Source organism: Copadichromis virginalis, linkage group LG7, assembly GCF_057382275.1.
Source record: "Copadichromis virginalis isolate Kocher_CV1m ecotype Utaka linkage group LG7, C_Virginalis_male_GT1.1, whole genome shotgun sequence".
Classification (NCBI taxonomy): Eukaryota; Metazoa; Chordata; class Actinopteri; order Cichliformes; family Cichlidae; genus Copadichromis; species Copadichromis virginalis.
Window position 1 is genome coordinate 15,951,063 of NC_140624.1, and position 16,935 is coordinate 15,967,997.

General features: G+C 39.9%; 2 protein-coding genes across 8 annotated transcripts; one reads left to right on the forward strand and one right to left on the reverse strand.

The window, feature by feature from the left end:
- Positions 1 to 46: 46 nt before the first annotated feature.
- On the reverse strand, positions 47 to 12,697 carry cep152 (centrosomal protein 152). Of its 5 annotated transcripts, XM_085462128.1 has the most exons (28): positions 12,632 to 12,687; positions 12,447 to 12,507; positions 12,157 to 12,319; positions 11,930 to 12,047; positions 9,888 to 9,997; positions 9,698 to 9,758; positions 9,269 to 9,556; positions 8,764 to 8,911; positions 8,318 to 8,458; positions 7,842 to 7,981; positions 7,387 to 7,587; positions 7,107 to 7,254; positions 6,915 to 7,006; positions 6,655 to 6,818; positions 6,346 to 6,547; positions 6,129 to 6,233; positions 5,913 to 6,043; positions 5,691 to 5,819; positions 5,314 to 5,614; positions 4,964 to 5,221; positions 4,284 to 4,415; positions 3,552 to 4,205; positions 3,056 to 3,131; positions 2,738 to 2,905; positions 2,549 to 2,633; positions 1,877 to 1,959; positions 1,367 to 1,714; positions 47 to 964 (listed from the first exon to the last, which is right to left on the reverse strand). In XM_085462128.1, exons 4-28 carry the CDS (start codon positions 12,017 to 12,019, stop codon positions 147 to 149), a joined length of 5,073 nt encoding a protein of 1,690 aa, XP_085318254.1. In that variant the 5' UTR covers positions 12,020 to 12,047; positions 12,157 to 12,319; positions 12,447 to 12,507; positions 12,632 to 12,687; the 3' UTR covers positions 47 to 146. The 5 variants fall into 5 exon arrangements, with proteins under 5 accessions (XP_085318254.1, XP_085318257.1, XP_085318255.1 ...); XM_085462131.1 differs by lacking the exon at positions 12,632 to 12,687 and having other exon boundaries at positions 1,367 to 1,470; positions 1,558 to 1,714; positions 12,157 to 12,453; XM_085462129.1 differs by lacking the exons at positions 12,157 to 12,319; positions 12,447 to 12,507 and having other exon boundaries at positions 12,632 to 12,697.
- On the forward strand, positions 12,569 to 16,884 carry galk2 (galactokinase 2). Of its 3 annotated transcripts, none has more exons than XM_085462138.1 (11): positions 12,569 to 12,634; positions 13,295 to 13,531; positions 13,611 to 13,699; positions 13,984 to 14,107; positions 14,247 to 14,340; positions 14,462 to 14,608; positions 14,821 to 14,919; positions 15,037 to 15,189; positions 15,427 to 15,637; positions 15,895 to 16,096; positions 16,602 to 16,884. In XM_085462138.1, the coding sequence occupies exons 2-11, from the start codon at positions 13,482 to 13,484 to the stop codon at positions 16,807 to 16,809; spliced, it is 1,377 nt and encodes a 458-aa protein (XP_085318264.1). In that variant the 5' UTR covers positions 12,569 to 12,634; positions 13,295 to 13,481; the 3' UTR covers positions 16,810 to 16,884. The 3 variants fall into 3 exon arrangements, with proteins under 3 accessions (XP_085318264.1, XP_085318263.1, XP_085318262.1); XM_085462137.1 differs by lacking the exon at positions 12,569 to 12,634 and adding an exon at positions 12,636 to 12,700; XM_085462136.1 differs by lacking the exon at positions 12,569 to 12,634 and adding an exon at positions 12,669 to 12,724.
- Positions 16,885 to 16,935: the final 51 nt, after the last annotated feature.

Below are 16,935 nucleotides of genomic sequence, written 5' to 3' on the forward strand. Positions count from 1 at the left end.
GATCAAACTCTGCCTAACAAATAACTCAACAAACACAAAGTTCAAGCACTTTCAGGACAAAATTTTATATAATGTAAACACTTGACACTGTAAGGCACCATTTGATGAGCTAACTGAAACTTTACCTCATGTCTGCCCTTCGCTTGTTATTTCTGTTGGTAGAAGGGACTGTCAAAACCACTGTCCTGTTGGCGCTGCCTCAACTCAGAAAACGGAGGCCTTGACCAGCCTTCCTGCAGCTTCTCACATTCAGAGCCAGGAGTAGGCTCTCTGTGCACACTCCTCTTTGCATGCACAAATGTCTCTGTGTCAGGAGTCTTCTTAGAAATCTCATTATAAACAGTGAGGTCAGAAACATCAGGGCTGTGACTGCCGAATTCCCCTATGTTGCTGGCTGATGCAGCCGACACAGAAAAGGGTTTCACTGGTTCCACTTTCCTCCCTGAGTAGGACAGTCTGGGGACTTGGAAGTCTGTGTCAGAGTCACCACTAGTCATGCTCCAGTCGTTCTGTTTCTCATCCCTGACAGGAGCCTCCTGGATGAGGACAGGTTTTCTCTGACGCTGTGAATCCAAATGGGTTTCGGCTTTCCTCGAGTCACCTCCCTGCATGTACATCTCTCTGCTCTTACACCTCACAGACACATTGACCAAATTCATGTGGGATGGAGAAACCGTTTGATGAGAGGATTTGTACGACGGCTGGGTGGTATAAACATTTTGGGGCTTCATCCCTTCATCCACAGAGGTCTCCTCCCTCCTTGATGCAAGAATGTCCAGGTGGCTCAAAAGTTTAGTTCTCACATCTGCGGTTGGATTCTGTTCTGAATCAGCACAAGTCTTTTCCCTGAGGCATCTCTCTTCTGTCCTGAAGTCAGGAAGCTCAGTGAGGGTTGGCAGGTTCTTAGTGAAACCTGCGTTTCTACCTGGAAGGCAGCCAGTGGTGGATACAGCCATTGAACATCCTGTCAATGCAAAACACAGATGCAAACCACACTGGCATGGTGAGAAAAAAATCCCAGTAAAACAGTTTAGCACAGGGGTGTCAAACTCAAATTCACAGTGGGCCAAAATTCAAAACTGGAACAAGGTCGCGGGCTAACATTAATATTTATTGGAAAAAAATCTTCCTCCAGATTTAAGAATGAATCTTTTCTTATGGACTCAAACAAGTTTTGCTGAAAAACTGAATATGGAACAAGCAAAGCTTAATACTAAACAATATATATATTAGCTGTATAATACCAGTAGGCCAGCTCTGATAATAATTTGGTATGGCTTCGCGGGCCAAATGTAATTAGGCTGCGGGCCATATTTGGCCCGCGGGCCAGAGTTTGACACCTATGGTTTAGCACATTAGCACTCACTCTGGAAACTCTGGTTCTTTGCTGATTTACTTTTGATTGGAGTCTCCAGCACTTTGGCCATGGCTGCCAGCTTGCTTGCAGCATTCATTATTTTCTTTTCAGCACTGCAGAAGACAGGAAAATCGATACAATTAACAAGAGGAGCCATGATGAACCAAGCAAACAAGTTTAGGATAATTATGGCCTCTTGCCCTGCGGTCTTTCCTCCATCTTCCAATAACTCCTGCAGACAGGTCAGATAATACCGCCTCATCTTTCTAGCAGTGTCCTGCCTCTCCCTCTGCACTTCCCTGCGGATCATCTCAGCTGAACGCTCTCGACTTTCCTGGAGGTAACGCAGCATGTCTCCTGAAAGGAAAAAACCCCAAAAAACACTGTTTTACTTAAAAATGCAACATCCAAATGAACAGAATCAACCTTTTGGGACACATGATTTAACATAAAAACAAAAACAAAAACAACAACAAACGACAAGATATGCATATTTAATCCCCCGGCACTAACGCCAACCTCTGATCTTTTCCACAGTCATCAGGTACTGCTGCTTCATCTCCTCCAGGCCTTGCTGAAGCTTTTGCTGCTGACCAGAACTTCTGCAAGCAAAACAGTCAACAATCCTGGTTAAATACATATTTTGTCTTTAATCTCTGTGTATTTTACTGTATTCAGTAAACATTTTGACACAGTGTAGCAAGTGAATTTCCCCAGTGGGGGATTAATGAAGCCATGTCTAATTATGCAGTTCAGAAATTATCAGAGTGTTAACATACAGAAGAGTCCTTGTTTCTTTTGTTTTTTAAGTTTTCTTAATATAAATCAGGTAAAGTGGTCCCACAGTAAGAAGCATTTAACAGTCCCTTGAAGTAGCTTTGAAATCTCTTATTTTCTTTATGGTTTTTTAAAATCTAAATTGTCTTGACAGATTATGATGCCAAGATAATTTAGATGCTCCAAGTTTAAAATAAACTTGGAGCATCTTGGAGCGACTTGTCTCAAGAAATTAAACTTGTAAATTAAAAGATCAAACCGAAGAAACTTGTTGAGAGGTCTAATTGAATACGTAGCTCTGAAAGGCATTAGATTTATGAAACAACTTGTTTTTGACATAACTGAAGTGCAGCAAGGCAATAGCAATTTTCACTGTACCATTAAATTAAAGGCAAAAATAAAAAAAACACAAACCCTGATGATTCTGTTGCTCTCTTCACTTCCTCTAACTGTTGCAGATGTTCCTCCTTTGCCCTCTGTAAGACGCTTTCATGCTCATCTACAACAGATAGCACTTAACCCGTCAGCACACATGCAGTTCCAGCTCATAAAAAAAAAAAAATCTTATAAAAGAATCTTAATAAGGTCTTTTAAATGCACTACCTTTGAGATGCTGTATGGCAGTTTTGTGCTCTCTAACACTGTGCTGGAGTTGTCGACAGGTTTTCTCTAAATGTCTCTGGAGCTCCTGATTCTTCTTCTGCAGCTTACTTACAGTTTCACTGCACTCCTTCCTGCAATGACACTGCTCCCTCTGCTGGGATAAGACTGCTAAAAAAAAGAAAAGAAAAAAAAAACAGAAAAAAAAAACCTTGCCATATAATATTGATACCAACCATTTCATGAAATGAACAGAGTAGGTCATGTTGATATACAAGCAGAACATTTTCATGTCCTGCTAGAGAGGAGCTCATTGCGTACTTTGCATTTTCTTTATTTCTCCTTCGTGCTGTTTCTGCGTTTCCTTCAAAGCACGGCTCAAATTCTCTTCAGTCATCTGTGGGATCAAAAATGAAAGCTTCAGATGAAAAACTTTCTAAATAAAAGACAAATCTGTAAAATAAATAAATAGTATATATATATATATATATATATATATATATATATATATATATATATATATATATATATATATATATATATATATATATATATATATATATATATATATATATATATATATATATATATATATATATGTATATATGTGTGTGTGTGTGTGTGTGTGTGTGTGTGTGTGTATATATATATACATATACACACACACGTGCTGTACAAATCATTCATAGCAGTACTTGTAATAAAAATGATGACATTTCTTACTCATCTCTCTGGCTACTCTAATCTTTTCCTTTTGCACACCAACTTAATTTATACATTTATCATTTATATATTCTTTAGAAATATAACAACTCACTGTTTTCCATTCCTTCTTAGCCTGGGCTACTGCTCTTTGGACTATGTCTCTGCATGAAGTTTGGATGATGTGTGTTATTGTAGCCTCTGATGTAGCCCCGCTGGTCCTCCGAGTGTCTTCAGTACCCTGATGATCCGTTTTGGTATTCCTGAGAAGTTGTGCCTGGACCTCTGCGAGTGCAGTCTGAAGCTCTGCTTGTAGTTCATCTCTTATCTGCTTTCCTTGGATCGTTTCCTTTTCTGCATGCTGGCATCGCCACTCCTCCTCACGAGCACTCACAGTTTGCTGAAGCTTGGCCTCCATCTGTAGGAGCAGCTCATTCTTTTGGAGATCAGCATCTTCTCTGGCTTGGAATACAGCCTGCTCCAGCTTTTTGCACTGCTCTTGCAGCTTGGCTTGATATACCTGCTCACTGCGGGCCTGGATGATGGTGATCTCCTGCTGTTTGTCTCTGTTCCAGGCTGCTCTCGCTCCTGCCAGCTCAGCTTTCAATAAGGCAGCTTGCTCTCTGGTCACTTGCTCCAGCTGGCTCTGGAGGGCTGCCAGTTCCTCTTGCAGCTCCTCCATCCTTTGTGGCCCAGAGCCGTTCTCCTCCTGCTGGTTCTTGTGCTTCCTGCGCCACTGCTCTTCCGCCTCCTTCAGGGCTTGGGACACCTAAAACATTTAAATAAATATATAAACCCAGACAACAGCAGTGACACTTTCAAATAAAGGACAAAAACTCTTTCATACCTTCTGTTGGGTGTGTTTTTCTTGCAGTTGTTCCCATTTCTCCTTCTCAGTTTGTAGAGCAGCTTGATATTCTGGCAGTGAAGTGAGATCCTCAATCCAGCGATTATAGGCTCTGGTTACTGCCCCTTCAACCTGAAACAAACACAAACGCATTTTTATGTCCATTAACTGAATCAAATAATCATGTCAAAGAGGAAAAGAACTATCATTATGATATAAACATTTTTACATAATGGTGGAAAATAACTTAACCAAGTCTTGTGAGTAATATACACTAAAATTGATGGTTTAAATCTCTGTACCTAAAATAGATGAAGTTGACTTTAAGGGTCTGAAATGTCATATTCCGCACTCTGGTGATTTTTTTTTTTTTTTTAATGCGTCGATATCTGGTGAAATGTTTAATTATTTACCAAAGTCTTGGTCTGTACGGGATGCTAGTCCAAATCAGTCTATCAGCCTGTGATCGTAGCACAAAAACAAAGCCAAAGACCTCAAACTGCGTTGCTGGTGGGGTTTTTGTTTGGTTACAGCCCAATCACTTGACAGTCATCAAGCCTTTTCAAATTAAAGTAGGTCTACTTTAATAATTCAAAACACATGCACATGTATTTTGATGACCATTAAAATATGTTTAATATTTCTCTTAAAATACAATCATAAAACAAAAACGCACTGACTTGTTTAGCCATGTCGTCCAGGTGTTTCTCCTGCAGCTCTCTCTGGACTCGTTTCCTGGCTTCCTCCACAGCTTTCCTTCTGACATTTTCAGATTCCAGTTGCAGCTGCTGTCTCTGGGCACTGAGCCTGGAGTCCAACTCCTCAGCAGAAATTGTCCAACTGACCTCATTCTCATCCGTCTGACAGCTTGTCTCAGCAACCTCTTGATGTTCCTCTCTTGTAGCCTCCTCCAACCTCTGGGCCCAGGTCTTCTCCATCTGTATAAAAAGTAGAACAGAAGAAAATAAGTGTTGTATGAAACCAATATTAGTCGAATGAGGGAGATAGGAATACATTTTAATAGTCATACCTTTTGCAACTCCTCCTTCCATGCAGCCTCAGTGGAAGCTAAATGAGAAGTCAGTGTTTGCTGGAACTCAGCCTCTTTCTCTTTGGACCAGACAGCTTTCAGCTCCATAACTGAGGCCTGATGCTGAGCCTCAAGCTCACTTCTCAGCTTCTGCATAGCTGTGCCACTCTCCTCTCTGATCAACTTCTCCTCCTTCTCTCTGCTGCGGATGCTTTCTTCAAGCAAGTCCTTCTCCTTGCAGACAGATATGTAACATTCTTGTACCGCCAGCATCTTATCATTAGCTTCAGAGAGCTGGCTTCTGTGGAAAAAATAGAAAAATATCCACAAAAGTCTGAAATCAACTATATTTTTAGCATGAGATGCAGGAGACTTACTGTAACTGCTGAAGCTGCTGCTGGTGCTGTGTCGTCAGCCGCTCTACCTGAGCATCGTGTTCCAGCATGAGTTCTGTTCTGATCCTGTTAACCACATCATTCCTGTACTGCTGATGAATCCGCTCAGATCTAAGCAAAAGAAGCACATATACTTATAAATACACATAACAGGAAAATACACGTGCCCCAAGAAAGAGGAGGAAGAGAAAGAGTCAACTTTACCTCTCAGCAGCTTCTTGCTTTTCTTGGTCGAGCTCCTGGATCATTTCCCTCATTTTGGTGCACAACTCAGAATTGGCAGACTTCAGTTTTTCCTCGTTTTCTTTCAGCTCCTGATTCTTCTTTTCTAGCAGCTGCAGTTTGGAGAAGACAACAGTCTTTTGTGACTTAGCCAAAAAACTAAGAACATGATTAGTCTGGCAACAAACGTCAACCCACCTCCACTTGTTCCTGCAAGTGTGTTTTGTCCTCCTGTAACCTCATCAACTCTTTTTGAGAGTCTCCAGTCATGTCTTGATGTTTCTTCTGGCTGGTTTCTTTCATCTGGGTAAATCAAAAATGTCTGCATCAGTCACCTAATCCCACCCACTTTTAGTCCTTTTATAAAATTAACCAAAGTTTAGAAAAGTAACAATTTTCAGGAGTCAGCGCTCACCTCAGAGTTAAGTTTTTTTTCATCTAATTCAATCTGCATTTCATTCACTCGACGCTGACACTGCTGGAGCTCCTCCTGCAGCTGGTTGATCTTCTGCCGCTTCCCCTTTAAACTACCCAGGCAGCGCTGCATCTCTACTCGTAGCAACCTTAAAGCCTCATCCTTAGGCAGCTTAGAGTCTGACAGGTGAGCCAAAGCAGTACTGACAAAACAACAGAAAGATGTGTTTCCAAAGGTTACTCTGGAGAGTTCAGCCCAAGAGGGGAAGAGATACAGATCACAATGACTGGTCTGTATTCACACGGTTACCTATTAAGTGTGCCATTTTTCCTGTTTGTTTTCTTCAACCCCAAATCCACACAGGATTCAGACAGCTGGTTCTCCGAGTTGCTGCTTAGGTCTATCACAATGACACCGTGCTTCACTGCAGATTCATACAGAGCGATCTGCTCCTTGAGATCAGCCATATCCTCCTTTAGGGTGAAAATGGAAAAACACAAAACATTTGTGCAGCTTGTTCATCAGAAGTCACAGAAGTAGTTGTGCTTTAGAAAAATCTGAGGACAAACCTGTAAAACTTTGTTCATGTTCTCACTCAGGGCCTTGGCTGACAGTGCCTGCTGTAGTTTGATTTGCATTTGACTCATCTCTTGCACTGAATCTGAAAATAAAAAACAGATAATTAGATCAATTAAATGTGAGCAAGAATAAGGTAATGTGGGTGTCAGCTGCTCAGTAATGTTCATGTGGAGTTCACACACTTGTCTGCAGCAGCTTGGCACATTGTTGTTGACTCTCTTCCAGACGCTGAGTGAGTGCATTCACCACTCTGGCTCTCTCCAGCTGCTCTTCTTCTCTCTGGCGCTCCAACAGCTTCACATGCTCCCGTAACTTCTGACCAATATCAAGCTGGAAGCCACAAAACAAAAAACACACCCTGACTTAACAATAATAATATGATCAAAATTTGTCTGATGACAAACAATGGACTTATGGTTAACTTGTTCCATTTTCTAATACTATGTCAATAAAACTCCAGACCTGTTCATTCAAAGCCTGAGAGGTAGAGTCCAGCTTCTGTTGCAGGGCTAACAGAGCAGCCTCATGCTTCTCCTTTATGACGGCAAGGTCTCTGTCATGCTGTTCCCACGCTCTGGACAGCGTGTCAGAACGGCGAAGCTCCAACATCTGTTGCTTCATGCTGTCTACCGCAGCATCTGCCACCCTCTGTTTCTTCATGTTCTGCAAACAAAAGAAAACCTTTGCTGTATACACTAAAAAGAAGCATTCTCATACAAAGGTTTCAGTCATGCATCATGTTTCAGTAAGCAGAGCTGGTTTAGACACATTTGTATGCAAAATTTCATATTAAATTCTTAAATCTGTAAACGCATGTTTATTTAATAGTTATACTTAAATATTATTACTGTCTTAAATTTAGCATTAAATAACTAAGAAAATAGAATGAAAACGGTGTTTGTCAGCACAGAACACACCTCGTGGTCTCTCTCAGTGAGGATCTGTATTTGCTGCTCCATTGCCTTCAGCTTGTTTTGCATTTGGACCTCTCTTTCCTTGGCTTCTTCAATCAATCGACTCGCTTCCCTTAAACTTACTGCTAGGCCGTCCTTTTCATCTATGGACAATATTTTTTAAAAGGACCATCAGTACATCTGGCAAGAAGTGCTACATCACTAACAGCCACAAGGGGGCAGACGTTTTAACCAACTAAAGAAAAACTTACATTTCCTTCTACTAATCTCAGTTATATAAACTGACAATCCCTCTCAAGTCCCAAGTGCCCAAGGTTTTGAGTGGATTATTATTATTATTATTATTATGATGCTTGTAAAAAAAATTAAGTACCAACATTAAATGTTCTTCCTGAAAGTATTAAAGAAATCTCCAAAATCACATCACTGTTCAAGTACTGCAACAAAGTGAGATGTCCCTCATTTAAAGTTGAACATACCTTTGACGATTACAAACTGATGCTCGAGGTATCTCATGTTACGCCGTGAATCCTCAAGTTTTCGCTCCAAGTCTTCAATTTGCCTCTGTTGAGCTTTGTTCAAAATCTGCACCTGGGCAAGCTGCTCCCGGTCAGCATTTTCTGAAACAAAGATCATTTAGTGTTTAATTTTAGTCATTTTTAATTGTGAAGACATTTTCAATTTAAGCAATGTCGTTTTATGTTTGTTTGTTTTTTAAAACCACTGGCGATACAAATTACACCTTTCTGCAGTACAGCTAGACTATGCATACAACTAGAAGAAAAAAAAAATGCCTTGTAACAGATTAAGCTACTTGATAATCTCCACCTGCAGTCCCGAAACAGGCACACATCTCATCAAATAGTTTATATTTACATGTCAGTGTACTCAGTTATATTATTTAGTCAATGAAAGTAAGACTTACGTTGTGTCGAGTCAAGGAAATCTCTCTGCAGATGGTCAAACTGACCTTGCGGAGCAGCCTGTGGCTTAAACATGTTTGGCTGATGGGCAGGATGATGAGGATTGTAGCTCACCTTGTACTGATTTGCACCTCTGTCACATACTTCAGACTTTAAACATAGAAACATAGTATGAAAGTAGTGAAAATGTTGCTGTATTTAAAAAAAAACACAAAATACACAAACAAAACATACAAACATAAAAAAAATAAAAATGCACAAACTACAAATTGCCAGATAACAAGATGTTAATTTAAAATGACATTTGAGGAAACTTCATACACACAAGTAATGTATGATTCTTTTGGAATAAAATGCTGCTTTTTTAAAAACAATACTAGAAACCCTTTCATGTTACTATTTATTCAAATGATTTGGAGGCATTAAGACCTAAAACTTTAAAGGAAAGAACAGCACAATAACAGTTACGACCTTCTGGACGCTTTTGAAATTAAATGGTCCACTCACTTGAAATTGGTGGTTTTGCTTGTCTATGTATCCTCTTTCTCCATTATATTCCACATGATTACTGGCACCCTGAGGGTATGGTTTAGACTCAAACTCGGTGGAAAAATCACTGGTCTCTGTCATTTTGTCTGTGCCCATGCTTGTGCATGTATAATCTGCTTGTGTGAACTGATGATCCTGGTTCCAGGTGTGAGGCAGTGGTTGACTTTGAGGAGGACTCCGATGTCCATTAATACGAGCAGCTCCGTCCTTATATGCATACTCATTGTTCAACCCTTCGTCATAGTTCTTTAGAGAGACAATAACAGAGAGTGATTCTTTCCCTTTTGAACTTTTTTTGTATGCACCATTTATGAGTTGTATTTTTTTTAAATGGCAAAAGTATTCTAGGCCCCTAAATCTACTACTGAACATAAACTAACACTCTACCTGTGTATGAGGGGCTGGCCTTGGATGATCAGACCATTGCCGAGTCCAGCTGGACTGTGGGCTAAGTAGAGAAAGCACAACAAATGATAACTAATGTTGCAGTGACAACAAATCTGCTTGTCTTGAACCACACCCAGAGTTCTCGAAATGTGACATTACCAATAGTGTCATCAGCAGCAACATGTGTTACCTGTTGCCAGTGTTTTTATTACTGCAGGCAGTGTAATCCAGCTCTGGGGAGGAAGAGTCAATGCTGTCCTCAAGCATGTCATCAGGCAGGTCTGTGAGCAGCTTGTGCAGCTGCGAGAAAGGAAAAAAAAAAAAAAAAAAAAAAAAAGAAAGAGAGAAAATAGCACATGGAAATGAGTCACCATGGTTGCTTCGCAACTGAGTTATAAAGTAACAAAGATAGAGGAAAAAAACACCAGAGCTAAGCAATCACTGACAGCTTAAAAGGCTGTAAAAGTCTTATGCAGTGTGTTTTTATTATTTAGCTGCAGTTTTGAGAAATACTTGTTATATTAAATATCATTACATTATGCTGTGCAGATTTACTAAATCAAAATGACTCAGGCTATACCTTAAAACACTTTCAGAAGCTTTTTGTGTTTGCATATGAGATTTAAGGATAAACTTTGATTAAATGATTAATCATGGAAGTATTTGCACTCTCCGACTGTATTTTGCACAGCACTGCACAGTGTAGCCCAATCTTTATATGGCCAAAAAACGTCTACTATTTAAATATTTGCACATTGTGCTCATATGGCAGTATTTGTATTTTGTGACCTAAATGGGTGAATTTACTCCTATGTTAATCACTGGTTTAGAACCCATATGTGTAAATTTACTTTGACATAAAACTGATTCTCATTAAGGCTTTTCAAATGTACCCTTGTTTAATATTTTGACTCTTACAAATAAAATGACACAAAAAACCCAAACTCTTCAGTAACAGACTAACCAAAGTTACATAACAAACAGCCATGTGTGTTGAAACAAGCAGAGCCAGCTGGACTTACTTCCCATAAGGACCGCTGAATACTCCTCAGATCCTCCACTGTGTCCACAACCAAAGGACCCATATTATCCCACTTACACAGTCAACAAAATTTGAAAAGGCATTTCTACTTTAGCTGTGAAACCACGAGATAACCCCCAGCCTAATCTGCCTGTAGAGAAGGCCTTCTGTGTAAAACATCCAAAATGTGCCTGGCATGTTGTCGGCTCCCTGTGGTATTGTCTTGTTTGCCTCCCAAAGACCTCCATTGTTTAGACAAAACATATAGCGAAGTTAACTGGAGCAGAAACATTCCAGTTACTGCTGGCAGACATTATCCATAACGAGCTAGTGTATTATAAGTAGGTTATAGCCTAAAAAAAGAAAAAAAAAAAGAATAAATAAAAATAAATGAAATGAAAATCAATTTAATTAATACTATTTAAAGCCCATTATGCTGAGCTCTATAAGATCAGCAAATGCTTCTTCACTCTCTCTCCTGAAGCCAAGTAACCCAAATAGAAAGTGGGGAAGCCAAAGGGCTGAGCTGGTTTCAGTGTGACACACCTGGAAGGAGGCCTTTTCCTTGAGCCAATAATAGCTCAAGCTCACAGCACAACAGATTGTAGTTGTGAGTAATAACAGTGAGTAACTGTGAAGCAGGCAGTGCTTGTGAAATTCAAACAATGCACTTGTCAATGATTCCCCAGACAGCACTACAAACTCACAAAGAGAAATGTAAGATTAACAGTAGTAGTCCAATTTGGTAAACATACAATCACTGTACACAGTGACAGTAAATGTAAAGTAAGCTGAGATAAATAATGGCTTCTTATCATTTTGTAATTTTAGCATTAGCTGGACATGATGTTGTGTTCTTGCATGTTGAATAACATGCACAGGCTTTCTACTGTGTTGACTGATATCAGCAACTATGATGGCTGTAGCCAATGCGCGATGAAACAAGCAGAGTCAGCTGGCTAAATATGTTTAAAGACAATTAGATGAAGAGCCGAAAGACAAATCGTGTTTTCACAATATGCTTTCTCAGTTAGCTAAGTGGGCACTAAATAACAAAGTAAATAAATAATATCCATCAAATTGTTATTGTAAATATCCTAAGAAATTCAGGGTGCATGCCGAATGTGAACTCAGTCCAACAACTGGATGCACAACTATCAGACAGATGTTATCTGAATAATTCTGAAAAGCTGTAGATCTGAGTGTTGCACCTCTTGCTCTCTGGCGTAGTCCTCTTGGTCGTATTCCTCTTCATCGTGTTGGGTTTGAAGAGCAGCACTGTCAAAATCAATAGACATCATGCACACCCTCCTGGTCGTTTAGGGGATCCTAGGAAAACAGGAACAACAAAACTTAATTTATCTTTGACAGCAGTTAAAAACTCAAGTTAACTAAAATTACGCATTGATATCAGCTAGAAATATATATCAAAGCTTACCCGTTAGTTAAAAGACGCCAGATGTCTCCTTTGCTGAACTGCGTAACCCTTTATTGAGTATTAGCTTTAACTGTTAGCCATGCTGCACTGTTTATTACAAAACAGTGAGGCTTTTTAGCCAGCGGTAAACCCGGACATGCCAAACAAACGATCCAGCCGAGCTCTGGAAACATATGCCCAACACGTTTAATAAGACACGCAGGTTTAATGCCAAATTATAGGCCAGTTTACGAACATTTAAGATGGAAGCTAACTTTGTAGCGAACAAAGCTAACTCCTGCTAGCCGTACCTTGTTAGACTCGCCCACTTTGAAAACTCGCGCGCGTTAGCAGCGCCAAACCACTGAGGCTCTTTGAGACAGAGCAGATTTAAGAATCTGATTGCACACAGACTTACTCATTATCACCACAACTGACGCTAATTCACCGACACGAAAATATTAATTTAAATGCTTTTTGGCGTAACAAAACATACCAGGTGAAGCTATTTACAAGATTTCTTTTCTTGCTGAGAACCCCGGAGCTAGTTAACCCCGTGTCCATGGTAACAAAGTCGTTAGAATTATGGGTAATGTAGTTATCGAGAATATTTGGAAATTATATATAAAATGTTATGTTTGTTGTTGCTCTTTCATGTTATTTTTTGTTTTTCTTTCCTCCTTTTTTATTCATGGTCAACATGTATTAATTTTTAAGTGCAAACAAAGCCACACTTTTAAGAAAACTTCGTCATCGCTGGCATTTTTAAAAAGCAATCTGATGTTCCCATCGTGTGGTTAAACAGTGACATAGCAACTAATTTCAAGATAACCGTGAACAGGGTTACTAAATAGATATTATAATCAGGTTAGTCGAACCTGGGAATTTGATCACAAAAATATGGCATTACATTTCTGTTATTTTAATTACCTTTTTTTGTTTTTGTTTATTTTTTTACTGACGTTAACATTAAAGCTAATTAATTTAAAGTAGGCTACTGTAAAAAAAAAAAAAAAGAAAGAAACTTTGTGCATCAAATTTATGAATGACCGTTCTCATCAGTATATGGAGTTACTCCGTTCAGATTTGTGGACGTCGACTCATAAGACCCGCCTCCTTTCCGTCTATTAACTTCCGCATTTTGCCTCTGCTGCCTCAGCTGCTTCAGAGTCAGCTCTTCCTTTGTAGACAGACGCTAAACTCAGCTGAGCTCCGACCAGAGTTCAGCATTTTGGTATCCGGGAGCCTCTTGTGACAGTCAGCTGATCTAAACCCGGATATGTGAAAGCTCTGAGCTCTCCTGTCTGACAACAAGTGGACTCACAATTACTTTAAAACGGGTAGAAATGGCCACAAACCCGCCCAAGTTAAAGACAAAGATAGCTGCTAACGAGAGGTGAGAAGCAACGAGGTTACGCAGTGATTCTCAGAGTATGATATTATGATACTTAATTGCTTTTCTTGTCATTTTGCAGGATGAAAAACTTAAAAGAAACCTTTGAGTCAAAGTATGGGGAATCTCCTCTCTTCTATGCATTTGCACCTGGAAGGGTAAACCTAATAGGTAATTTCATACTTTGTGTGGCATGTGTTGTATACTGATTGCATTATTGTATATGCTCCATCTATTTTGTATCTGTTGAATAAATACAGTGTATACCCATATATCCTCTGGAGATAATAGTAGTTCTGCCAGTGGGTGTTCTTAATATTTTGACCTTGTTTCAAAGTAAAACATTTGTGGTAATATTATGATTTTGTTTGCAGCTTTTATCCAGGAATTTTTTTAGTGGTACCAGTCAAACACGGTCTGTCACATACGTTTTTTCATATTTGTCACATTAACAGGTGAACATATTGATTACTGTGGCTATTCTGTGCTTCCAATGGCCATCGAGCAGAATATCCTCACAGCTGTGTCACTGAACGATTCAGGGAAGATCCAGCTGGCCAACGCAAATCCTAAATACAAGTGAGATGTGAACACTTATAGTAACGGCCCCAAATATATATTTTTTGTTTGTTTGTTTTTGGCCTGTGTAATTTATTCAATGGTAGCTGTACATTATGAGTGTGTGTTCTCAGAAAGCTTGTTGTTTGTCATTATACAGGGATTTCAGTGTGTCGTGTTCAGAGGAAATTGCCATAGATAGAGACGATCCACAGTGGTATTATTATTTTCTCTGTGGGGTTAAAGGTATTCAGGTAAGCTTTGTGATGAGTTCTATACTCTTAAATTATGGAATGGCAAAAAATGAACACTATAACATGTACTAAATGTGTCATAAGTCGTAACATGATACATTTAGATTTTTTTTTCTTTCAGGAGAAGTTTGGGCTAAACAATTTAGCGGGGATGTCCTGTGTCGTAGATGGAACGATCCCTCCGAGCTCCGGCCTGTCCAGTTCTAGTGCCTTAGTTTGTTGTTCTGGCCTCGTAACAATGGAGGCAAACCAAAAGTCCCTCTCCAAGGTGAAGCTTCTTTGTAACCAAACCAAAAACATGTATTCATTTCTTTTGTTAATAGTCAAAAATGATGCTTTCAACAGGTAATGAACAATTAATCACAAAGAATATGACTCCTAATCCATATTGTCTTTTAATTTGTTATAATGTGAATCCTCATGAGTTAGACATTCTCCTGGATTTGTTGCTTAAACAAGGAAAACTTTGTATTTCATCAGGTGGCTCTTGCGGAGATTTGTGCCAAAAGCGAGCGATACATTGGCACAGAGGGAGGAGGCATGGACCAGTCAATTTCATTCCTGGCAGAGGCAGGGACTGTATGTAGCCCGACCGCCATTGACCTGTGTTTAACGAATATGGCACATCTAAAATACACTAAATAAACAAATTATAACTTCAGTATTGCTGGCTAAACTTTTTGAATTGTCTGCCAGGCAAAGCTGATCGAGTTCCAGCCCCTGCGTGCTACCGATGTCAAACTCCCTGATGGTGCCGTGTTTGTGATTTCCAACTGCTGCGTGGAGATGAACAAAGCTGCTTCTTCTCACTACAACATCCGTGTGGTGGAGTGTCGGATTGCCACAAAGGTGCTATTTGTTGCCATGATGCATTCCTGAAATATCTGTTATATATGTTGTTTTGTTTCCCGAGGTTCAATTTAATATTGAATTTAGTTTGACTCGTGTGCTCTTTCAAAGGCAACGGAGCACAACATTTAACCCAAGAACACAGCGATGAACAGCCTCACGCTTCGCTTTAAACTTTAAACATGTGTGATAAGTTTGTAATATTCAAAGTTAACATCACGGTGGATGTGTACTCAGATGCTGGCCCAGGCGCGGGGTGTGGACTCGAGCAGGCTGTTGAAGCTGGCTCATGTTCAGATGGAGCTGAAGGCCTCCCTGGAGGAGATGCTGGCTCTGGTGGCCGAGGTGCTGCATCCTGAGCCTTACAGCCGAGAGGAGATATGCAAGGTGCTGGGCATCACCTCGGAGCAGTTTTCAACAGAGCTGCTCAGTGCTAATACTCAGGACAGTAAGTAAAACCTTTATTTAGGTGAACTAAATTTCCAGCCAACCAAATTCTTCTACCCGAGTGAAATGAGCTACATTTCTTTCTTTCAGAACATTTTTCTTGTAAATACTAAGCAACTCTTAATATAGTATTTTCTGCTGATAGTCAAGTATTTGGTTATTCCATCACATTAGATTTTTTTTTTTCATTTCCAGTTTCATGAAAACAGGTTAAGATTAAGGGTTTTGCTGGAACACTTTTCCTGTTATTTTTCTCAGTGACGCAGTTCAAGCTTCACCAACGAGCCAAACATGTGTACGGGGAAGCTGCACGAGTCCTGCAGTTTAAGAGCGTGTGTGACTCTGAACCCACCGATGCCACGCGGCTACTGGGAGAGCTGATGAACCAAAGCCACGCAAGCTGCAGAGACCTCTACGAGTGCAGCTGCCCTGAACTGGACCAATTAGTTGATATCTGCCTGTGAGTACTGCAAACTAACCCACTACTGCACAGCCTGGGAGAGAAACCTGGATGTTATCCAATGAATGTTTAGAGGTATTTAGGTTCATTTACCAAAAAAAAGATCTCAATTAATAAAAATGCACAATGCAAACTATAATATAATAACTATAACTATAATCTAGTTTGCATACAGTCTCTCATGTGTCCCAGTTCTAATTATAAAAGACAATCAATTAATCAAGTGCATCAGAATAGCAGAACCAGGCTGCTACTTGCCCTCTCAGTTCCTTTGGAAGCAGTAAGGATGGACTTAGTCATTCAAGGGCTGTATGATTTCTACTCGTGTTAGCATTAGCTCTTTGCTGAGTGCTTACAGTAAGTAGAACCTCACACCACTAGCATGACTGTAGATGTACGTGCAACTCCTTCCTCACATCTTTCCTAGAGGAATAATAGTATTAAAGTGTCATACTTAGCACTATACTGAAATATGTTGTCTTTTTGTTTTTTCTCGTGGTTGCAGGAAGTCAGGGGCTGTGGGTTCCCGCCTGACAGGAGCAGGGTGGGGAGGCTGTGCCGTTTCCATGGTTCCCAGTAAAAAGGTGGAGTCTTTCTTACAAGCTGTTAGAGAAGAATACTACCTCCCTGATCCACGCAGGGCAGCGATGGAAAAACAAAGTCTGTTTGTGTCAAAGCCAGGTGGTGGAGCTGCAATTTTCCTCGAGGAGTGATCTTCATAATCCATTTCTGATTTTATACTGCAGTCATTCAGTTTCAGTTTCAGAAATAAATGGGTTTTTCTTGCACTTGTGACTAATGATATGATGACTGATAAATTTACCTTTTTCTTCTATATA

Bases quoted from the DNA above. Each gene is read 5' to 3' on its own strand.
- galk2 (XM_085462138.1), top strand. From the start codon at position 13,482: ATGGCCACAAACCCGCCCAAGTTAAAGACAAAGATAGCTGCTAACGAG. The intron at 14,108-14,246 runs GTGAGATGTGAA...GTCATTATACAG, and splicing joins AACGCAAATCCTAAATACAA to GGATTTCAGTGTGTCGTGTT. The intron at 14,609-14,820 runs GTGAAGCTTCTT...GTATTTCATCAG, and splicing joins ACCAAAAGTCCCTCTCCAAG to GTGGCTCTTGCGGAGATTTG.
- cep152 (XM_085462129.1), bottom strand. From the start codon at position 12,019: ATGATGTCTATTGATTTTGACAGTGCTGCTCTTCAAACCCAACACGAT. The intron at 7,007-7,106 runs GTGTGTGAACTC...TTTTATTTTCAG, and splicing joins TGCCAAGCTGCTGCAGACAA to ATTCAGTGCAAGAGATGAGT. The intron at 2,634-2,737 runs GTAGTGCATTTA...TATCTGTTGTAG, and splicing joins TGCCATACAGCATCTCAAAG to ATGAGCATGAAAGCGTCTTA.